Source organism: Solanum dulcamara, chromosome 6 (assembly GCF_947179165.1).
Source record: "Solanum dulcamara chromosome 6, daSolDulc1.2, whole genome shotgun sequence".
In the NCBI taxonomy this organism is placed as follows: domain Eukaryota; kingdom Viridiplantae; phylum Streptophyta; class Magnoliopsida; order Solanales; family Solanaceae; genus Solanum; species Solanum dulcamara.
In genome coordinates, this window is record NC_077242.1 from 60,324,114 (window position 1) to 60,333,637 (window position 9,524).

Consider the following 9,524-nt stretch of genomic DNA (forward strand, 5'->3'; position numbering starts at 1 on the left):
ATTAACTATTTAAAATATATCTTTTTTAATTATACGTATTAACTTTAATAAGTATATCACAATTGAGGCTAACATATATAATTAAAAGAGATGTCATATTTGATGTGTTTAACTTAATTACCTAATAAATATTTAAAAATATATTTTATAATATATTTAAATATTTAATTAAAATAATTTATAGTTCGAATATTTAAGTAAAATTTACTTATAAATTTAAGGGTTGTGAATGTATTAAACCTTATTTAAAAGGAAGCATCGATCTAAACAAAAATTACAAATCAAGGGACATCACTATTACACATGAAGTGATTAATCACCATTTTGTAAGAAATCTATAGCAGCCAATCAGTTGGTGAGAAATCTGACGATCAAATCTTAGACAAAGATACTGGCACACTTTTATAACTCTAAAGAAAGATGCTATTTATTATAATATTCTAAGTGTTTCAGAATAAGTTATTCAGGATTAGTTATTCTATGATTATTATTCTATATATAATATGTGATAAAAATAACATTATAATTTTGGAATAATTAATTATGAGAAAAGTTATTTTGTGATTCTATTTCAATCAAATATAAAATAAATTTAAACTAAAATTAATTTTAAAATTAATTATCTCTCTCGTACCAAATGAGCTCTAAGAAATAAGATATAAGTGTGCTTGCCTTTTTGGCATGGCAGAAGTCATGATTTCATAAGAAAGTCATTTTTTATGTTTGATTATCAAAAATATTTTCTATTGTAACTATCATATATAACTTTGAATTTCATATCACTTGCTTCAAGTCAGTAGGCATTTTTATCAATCTTTAACACTCAAAATGTTTTTCAAAGCATTACTTAATTTGTTAAATTTATTATTAATTTTAATATACATTTTTTTTTGAAAAATACTTTACACGTACCAAGTAATTTCCATTATCATAGTTTTTAGCGGAAAACATTTTTATTGTAGAATAATTTTCATCACATTAAACACGATAATAACCTATTATATGGAGTAGCTAAGAGGGCCCGCTTGGTCATCCTATACTTTACTTCTAAATATATTTTATGCTTTTAATAGATTTGTTGTAGCATAAGATTGTGCCAACTTGATATTAATAATAATGATGATAATAATAATAATGTATTATATTATTTTGTACTTGCCCAACTTGTCTATATAAACTCGAGGATTTAATTATCCATGCACCAAACAAATATCAATCGCAAAAGACATGAAATCACCTTTTGCTCTCATCCTGCTTATTTCACTTGCCCTGGTAAGTTAAATTCTATGCATTGACAATGCACAAAATAATTTAAAAAATTAGTTTATTTAAAAGTAATTACAGGTAACTCTATTTAATTAGAGTTTAACCTGTGGTTACCTTTGAAATTCTCTACAGCTTAGAGAAACAAATATTTTTTGATGGTGCACAAAACATGAACTCCTCTATTTAATATCATTGATTGATAACCTAAAATAAATGGTAAGTAATCTTCTCCAACAAATTAAATTAAATAACTATTTGTGTGCATAACTTAAATGCTAAAATATTTATTGCATGTTGCCTTATGATCATGCACAACTTTCTTATGAACTTGCTTAGTCTTTCGAAGTAAAACCTCTTATTATATTGACTAACTTTAAATAAAGTCAACAAATGTAAATATGTCATTTTGATTTGTACCGTGTATGACATGAGTATAGTTACTGGCTGCAAATTATTTTCTCGTCTGTGTGGCCTTTTTGTGCAGTATGCAAGCAGCACAGATGGAAGAAAAGACGCCGGAGAATATTGGAGAATTGTGATGAAAAATGAGGCCATGCCCATGGCAATCCAGCGTCTTATGCCTCCGTATGACGCTCTCGAGCCAAGGCCAACTGTAACAACTTATTATCATGATGACTCTAGTTTCAAACAAGAAAATTCTTTTGACCCAAGGCCGACTATAACTGCTTACTATCATGATGATGTTGGTCTCAAACAAGAAAAATCATCATTTACTAAAGATTTTGAACCAAGACAAATTGTGACTTCTTACCATGACAATGAAGCCAATCTTAAAGAAGAAAAGTCTTTTGAACCAAGGCCAAATGTTAGTATGTACAATGATTGATATTGCAAAGGCATTGTGTGTCATTTAATTTTCTTGTAAAATCCCTCCCAGTGAACGCCCTTTCGATGTTATGTGGTTTATGGAATAAGGATTAATAAACATTTGTACTATAGTATTTCTTGAGTTTAATGTAATGGTTAATTGTTTCAACTCGTACAAATTGTCCCTGTTCTTAGAGCGCTTAGTATTGGATCACCTCTACGTTAAGGTCTATTTGAAGGAATTAGCCTATCACAATTTCTCTTCACTTATTTTTTGTTGTATCCCCATACCTATATAACTGTATAAAATATGCAAATATAAAGTGAGAACAAAAAATAAACTTTCATTAAAAGTTAGTATGTGCTATAGAAGCCATGTCATGTGCCTCTTTCACCTCTCTCTTCTCAATCTCAAACCACCACCTTGTTCCTTACTCTTTAACCTCCCTAAATTAAGGCTGTTAAGTGGGCCGGGTCGGGTCAGACTGGCCCACTTTTTTGGTTCACCGGGTATCGGGTCGGTCCGGTCCGGTTTCAATAGTGAAAAAATTATTAAAAATCCGACTCATGACCCATTAAGGGTATAGATCCGGACTTAATGGGCGGGCCGGGTTGGGCCCGCTGGACTTGATTTTTTTTGCGGCGTTTATATATTCGAAAAATTGAGTCAATCATTAATATAGTATATCGTTATCTAGTTAATTTAGAAGTAATTATAACAATTTATATACTCACAATATACTATCTATTACAGTGATATACTTAATTATATATTATATATATACTTACAATCTATATCTAATAAACTCACAATATACTATCAATTATAGGGATATACTTAATTATATTTTACATATATACTTACAATCTATATCTAATATACTCACAATATACTATCTATTAGTATGTATATAGTTATATTATAATATATATACTTACAATGTATATCTAATATACTCACAATATACTATCTATTAAAATAATATACTTACAATGTATATCTAATATACTCACAATATACTATCTATTAAAATAATATACTTACAATGTATATCTAATATACTCACAATATACTATCTATTAAAATAATATACTTACAATGTATATCTAATATACTTACAATATACTATATATTACTTACATTATATATTATATATACTTATAATGTATAAAAAATATACTCATAATATACTATTTATTATAATAATATGTTTTCAAGTATTGAAATGTTATAGTGACTACAAATTTAATTTTCCTTACATGATTATATAAAGTAGAAATAATTATTTAATTGAATCATACAAAATTTGTAGGAAAAAAAATTAAGAAATGCAAAGAGTCAACGAGTCTTTGACTTTATTAATATATTGATAAAATTCAAAACTTACAAGTTACAAACTTACAATTAGTTGTATATAGTAAATTGTAACTTCTGAAGGGGAGGCTTGGAGTAACTGGTAAAGTTGCTGCCATGTGACCAGGAGGTCACAGGTTCAAGCATTGGAAACAGCCTCTGGCAGAAATGCAAGGTAAGGTTGCGTACAATAGACCCTTGTGGTCGGGCCCTTCCCCAGACTCTGCGCATAGCGGGAGCTTTAGTGCACCGGGCTGCCCTTTAATAAATTGTAACTTCTACATATTTTGAATCATTTTCTCCAACTCATCTGTATTAATATTAATAGGAATTGACTCATAATTTTCAAAATCAACAAACCTATAATTTGGACTACCTTGTGCCGAAGGATCTCCAATTGACATTACTTCTTCAAATTCTTCGTCTTCTTTTGTATTTTCTTCTCTTCCTTTATTCCTACGCTCTGATCTAATACAATCTATGAGGCATTCTAAAATATTCATGACATTGCTCCCCAAAGAATATCGATTGTCTCCGATCTACTGTCTTTCTTGACTAAATGCGCTCTTCGATGCAATAGTTGATATTGGAACATTTAGCACATCCCTAGCCATGATTGATAATACTGAATATTGTTTTTGATTGTTCCTCCACCATTCCAATGTAGTGACACTATTTTCATCATAGGTCTCCGGAGTTTGTCTCAAATAATAATTAAGCTTATCTTGATTTATGCTTCGTTGTGTTGTAGGTTGTATTCTATTTCAAATAGATAAATTAGAAAAACCATGATAAGCATACCACGTGCATTTCTTTTAGAAGATGATGGTTCGTCAGAAAGACAAGATAGAGGAACAGTATGACTAGGGATAGCATTATCAAGTAAATCGATATAATGATTATATAATGTTTGAATATAATTATTTGTATCACTCATTGCCTTAAACATTCTAGGATTTTTATCTTTTCCAATTTCTATAGAAGTATATATAAGGCAAACACATTCAGACATAATATTAAATTCCATATACGGATTTAACATAGCACCAATTAAATAAATAGAAGGAATAGGAAAAATATTTTTTAAAATTTTCTATCATTTCAGCAACAACATCTTTGTAATCAACTTTATTTTTATATTACATAAGCAATAAATAAATTTCGGCTAAATAAGCTAAACTATTAGAAATAGTAGGATAATAAGCACAAAAAATTCAAGAGTAGCCAAATAATTTTTTTCTAAAAACATAACAACATCATTAATTTTAGTCCAATCAGATTCTTCCAACATGACTTCGGGAAATTTATATGCATATTGATTAAAAGTTGTAGTTATAGGGGTTTTATAAATAACAAGTCTTTAAAAAAAATCATAAGTCGAATTCCAGCTAGTCTCAATTTCTTCGGGCATTAATCTAGATTTAAGATTATTTTCCTCGCATTTTCTTTCAAATTCTTTAAGTCTAACTTTTCTATTATTTCATTGAATAAAACCAACTACATACCTAATTTTTTGGATTGTTGGCTCAAAAAATTAAAGTCCATCTTTTATAATTAAATTATATATATATGACAAGCACATCTAATATGAAAAATATCATCTAGGGGGGGAGTTCAATTTTCAAAAAATTAATAGCAGCGATGTTGTTAGATGTATTATCAAAAGAAATACATAAAACTTTGTGTTCAAGATCACAATATTTTACAACCATTGATATAGAATAAGAAATAAATTGTGCATTATATCTTTGGTCTTCATCATATTGAAATGCTAAAATACATTTTTCATAATAAAATCATTATCTATCCAATGACAAGTAACAGTTAAATAATTATTTTTATTTATAGCACGACTAAGATCAGAAATAAGTGAAACTCTACATGGAAGATTTGTTAATAACCAACGTAAATAATATGCATATTGTCCATGAAGTCTAAAAACATCTGATCTACAAGTACTTCTAGAGATATCGTTAAACATGAAATTATAAATTGATTGTATATAATGAATAAAAGCATCATAAAAAGCAAATGAAAAAGGCAGACAACCCACAACTATCATTTTCGCTATCTCTTCACGGTCCCTCATTTTATTATACTTCCCTATTAATTTTTTGGTCTGAGTTTATTCTACCTTGCACTGGCCCAGTAGCACCCCATCTTCGTTCTTTCCAACCAGGATGCTCATTGTCTAGATGTCTAGTCAATTAACCTGTTCTACCTCTATTACCCCCGGTCTTATGTTCGAAAAGTTTTTGACACTTTACATTGATCTTTAGTTGTTCCGTCTATGCGTTCAAAATAATGTCATACTAAACTAGTATTTTTTTCTTTCTTTTACAAGTCATAGAGGAAGATTAACAGTTTTAGATTGAGCATTACCTAAATCTACATCAGGACTAGTTGGTGTAACATTCACATCATCATTATCATCTTGTTCTATTTCTACTTCAAATTTATTTGGCTCTTCCATACCGTAAGTTTTTTATATTCATTTTCATTCATTTCATGTGCACCTACACCTATTTCTCCAAATTCACTACGTGGTGCTTCAGGCATACGAGAATAATTTCTACTTGTACTACCTCTACCGGAAGCACTTTTTTTCTCACTACCACTACCTCTGTCGGAACACAATTTTTTAACACTTTTACCTATATTTTTAATCTATCAATTATGCAAATTAAACTAATAAAAATTATAAATACAAAAATTAAATATTTAAATATTCGCGAAGGGGCATTTTAATGAGCTCCGCATTCGCGGAGTTAAATGTTCGTGTTCTGAGAGAACAATATTGACCTAAAATAGTAAAAGGCCGGGGAAAATCTCATTTTCACTATTTTTGAGTTTCTTGAGCTTGTTGGGACAATTTTGGAGAGAGTTCTTCGAGTAATTTCATGGGGTAAGTAATATTTCACTAAAATCTTTCATATTCTATCATTTATATTATTATTTCAACTCCTCAACTTTACTTTGAAACCCCAATTTTTTTGTTTTTTTCTAATCCGAATTTAAGGAAAATGATGAATTCTAACCCGTTTTGAACTCTATTTTTATGGAGCTTTCAACCATGAGTTCCTTATTACTAATAGAATGTAATTTTTCATGAAATTTTTTAGATTTGACCCTTTTTGAGATTAATCAATTTTTTGGACTAATTTATCCTTGATTTCACAACCTATCAATATGAGTGTCATTGGACTCATTATGATGCGTATATTTCATTCTCTATAGTGGGTTATCTTTTTAGGCATTGAATTCAAGGGTGGTTTGTTCGATAGAGCGTTCGAGTGATGTTTCGACAATTGAAGTAGGTTTGGCTATCCTTCTTGGGGCTGAGTTGGGGTAATTAGTCAAGTTTTATGTTGTAGACTTTGGGATGGGGTCGTAGTGCAGTTTGAGATTGTTAATTTATATTGTGATGCCTGGGTGGGGGGCTTATATGTGTTGTGTAGCTTGTGTGGGGGCCTTATTTGATATCTTATATTAGTTGAGACTGTGTAATCCATTACTTAACTAAGCTAGAGATGTGAAAAGATTTTTGACTTGAAATGCCCGCCTGAGGGGTTGAGTTGGGGTTTTTGACTATACATGAGTATTAAAATATTATAGAAAATGGGTGAACCCTTAATTTAAGGTATTTTCTTTCCATTACTATCTATTAATGGTGTATATCATGTTTAAGTTAAGTGTTTGAGAGCTTTGAACCTAGTACTACATGTTGTGTTGAATATTATATCTATGCCTTATATGTTGTGAATGCATTCATCCTCATCCATATTATCACTGATCATTAGGAAGTTGAGAACTATGAAAATTATTTTTGAGCAAGAAAATATGACACCTTTCATATACCCTCGACCACGAGTAGGTGTCAAGTGGTTGAGATATTAGTATCATGAGTTCTTGGCCATGAGCTGGGTGGCGAGGTAGTTGATACATTGAGATTGTGATGAGGTATATGGTCTACGAGATCCCCATAGGTCCTGGTTAGTAGCACAGCTCGATAGGTGTATACAACAGGTTGTGTGATGCCTTATCCCACCGTACCACCATATCATTGCATCATCATAATGCATTGCATTGCATTAACACCTGTGATACTTGATCTATCTGTTTAACTATAATAACCTCCAAGGTCATTTTCGTGCTTTTGTATGTTTTTATCATTTTACCCCTTCTCGTAGATTCTTTATAGCTTATATCTGATGTTGGAGGTGAGTGGCATGCTTCCCAAGGTGTCCGGTTGAGTTTTGAGGTGGTTTGGCCATTTTGGAGGCTTAAGGCTTGAAAGCGTTGACTTTAGTCAATATCGGGAGATTTGGGCATCGTACAAGAATTTCGATGATTCCATCAGCTCAGAAAGGTCTATTTTGGTCTAGAAGGAAGGTTGGTTTGAGTTTTGGAATCTTCGTTTTGAGTTTACGCGATTAGGCATTTTAACTTTAATGTTTTGGCCAAGTTTGACTTCGGTCAACTTTTTGAGTTAATTTGCTCAGATGAAAATTCCATCAGCGTGATTAGATTCAGAATGCTAAGTTTGGTCTAGAATGACCTTTGGTTTGGTTCCCAAGGTGATCAGAATGAGTTTTTGGCCGTTTGTGCATTTTAAGTGTTTTTCTTTAAAATCATTTGACTTGGGTCAACATTCCATCGAAGCAACCTCCGTTGGAAAATCCGTCAATTCTATTGAGTCTGGAATACCGTTTCTAGTTGGTTAGCATGGTAGGTTTGCGTCGACGGGATTTCGAATGAGTTTCAAGCCTCGTTGAGGGACTTGTTTCCCTTGGTGAAATGCACCAGCACAGCTGATGGTGCACCTTAAATTTTCTCTCCGCACCTGCGGGACCCTGGTCGCGTTCGCGGTGGTCGAGTATTTTTCTCTCTGCGTTCGCGGGCCTCTTACAACATTCTCGAAGGTATGGATGGTTTTACTCCGCGTTCGCAGAAAAGCCTCCGTGTTCATGGAACTTTTGTCCGCATACGCGGAGAACATTAAGGGGCCTGGCAGTGAGGTCTTTTAAGACCCGATACCAACCCTTTTTTCTCCATTTCCAACACTTCAAAACACGATTTTTGGAGCATATCTTGAACATTTTCGATCATTTTTGTTCCGGTACATTGGGGATTCTTCTGGGAACATTACGAGATATTTTTTCGTCCTAAAAACCGTGTAAATTTTGCATAAATTTCATTATTTCTTGCATTTAACACTATTCTAAGGCTTGAAATTGGTTGGGTTGTTTGACCTCTTTCGGTACTCGAAATGTGTCTATTTTTGGGGCATAAGTTCCTTGAGTTATTTGGGACCTTGTGAAGGAGTTGGCTTTTCGATTTCCTATGCGGGTCCCAATGTTAAATTTTGACCCAATTTTGGGTTTCATTTGTAATTATAGCAATATCAGTATCGTTGGACTTGTTTTGATATGTTCTTCGATAATTTGGTAGAGTGGCATCGTTTGGAGGAGGTCTGGAAAGGAAAGACTCAAATTTAGCGATTCGGGTACGGTTTCGGCTTGAGGTAGGCTATGGCTAACTTTTTTTATACTTGGCTTGGCTAGAATTGATATAATTTGAGTAGTAATGCATGATTAGGTTGGTAATTTAGGTGTTGTTAGTCATTGAGGAGTTGGGAGTCGATGATCATCGTTAGTGAATAGTTTGGGGTTTTAGTCGTGAAATCCTTCCTAGGTGATATCTTGGCTTGTTTATATCAATTAGAATCCTTAGAGCTTGCTCCTAGGTGATTTGAACATAGAATTCCGTTTGTTTGACTTGTTTGGGTTTGGTTGTCGGTGGGTGTGATTTCAGTGTATGCCTATATCTTGCTAGCTTTTAATATTGAATGTTGGGACCGAGACCGTGTTTTTGGTACACTAGAGTCTCAAGTTAGTGATTTGGCACCTCTGACGGGATTTTTACTCAACTCGAATAATATATGATTTTGACTTACTACTTTTATTGATATGCCTCGTTGATGTTAAATATCCTCGTTAAAGAATAAAAATGGTGATTTCAAGATCTTTGGCTTATAAATAAGTGTGATGATTTAAAAGAAATAACTATGGTATTT

At 32.0% G+C, this 9,524-nt stretch overlaps 1 protein-coding gene across 1 annotated transcript; it reads left to right on the forward strand.

Moving 5' to 3' along the window:
- Positions 1-1,214: 1,214 nt before the first annotated feature.
- Positions 1,215-2,263, forward strand: LOC129892387 (organ-specific protein S2-like). Its single transcript, XM_055967957.1, has 2 exons — positions 1,215-1,272; positions 1,751-2,263. The coding sequence occupies exons 1-2, from the start codon at positions 1,228-1,230 to the stop codon at positions 2,111-2,113; spliced, it is 408 nt and encodes a 135-aa protein (XP_055823932.1). The 5' UTR covers positions 1,215-1,227; the 3' UTR covers positions 2,114-2,263.
- Positions 2,264-9,524: the final 7,261 nt, after the last annotated feature.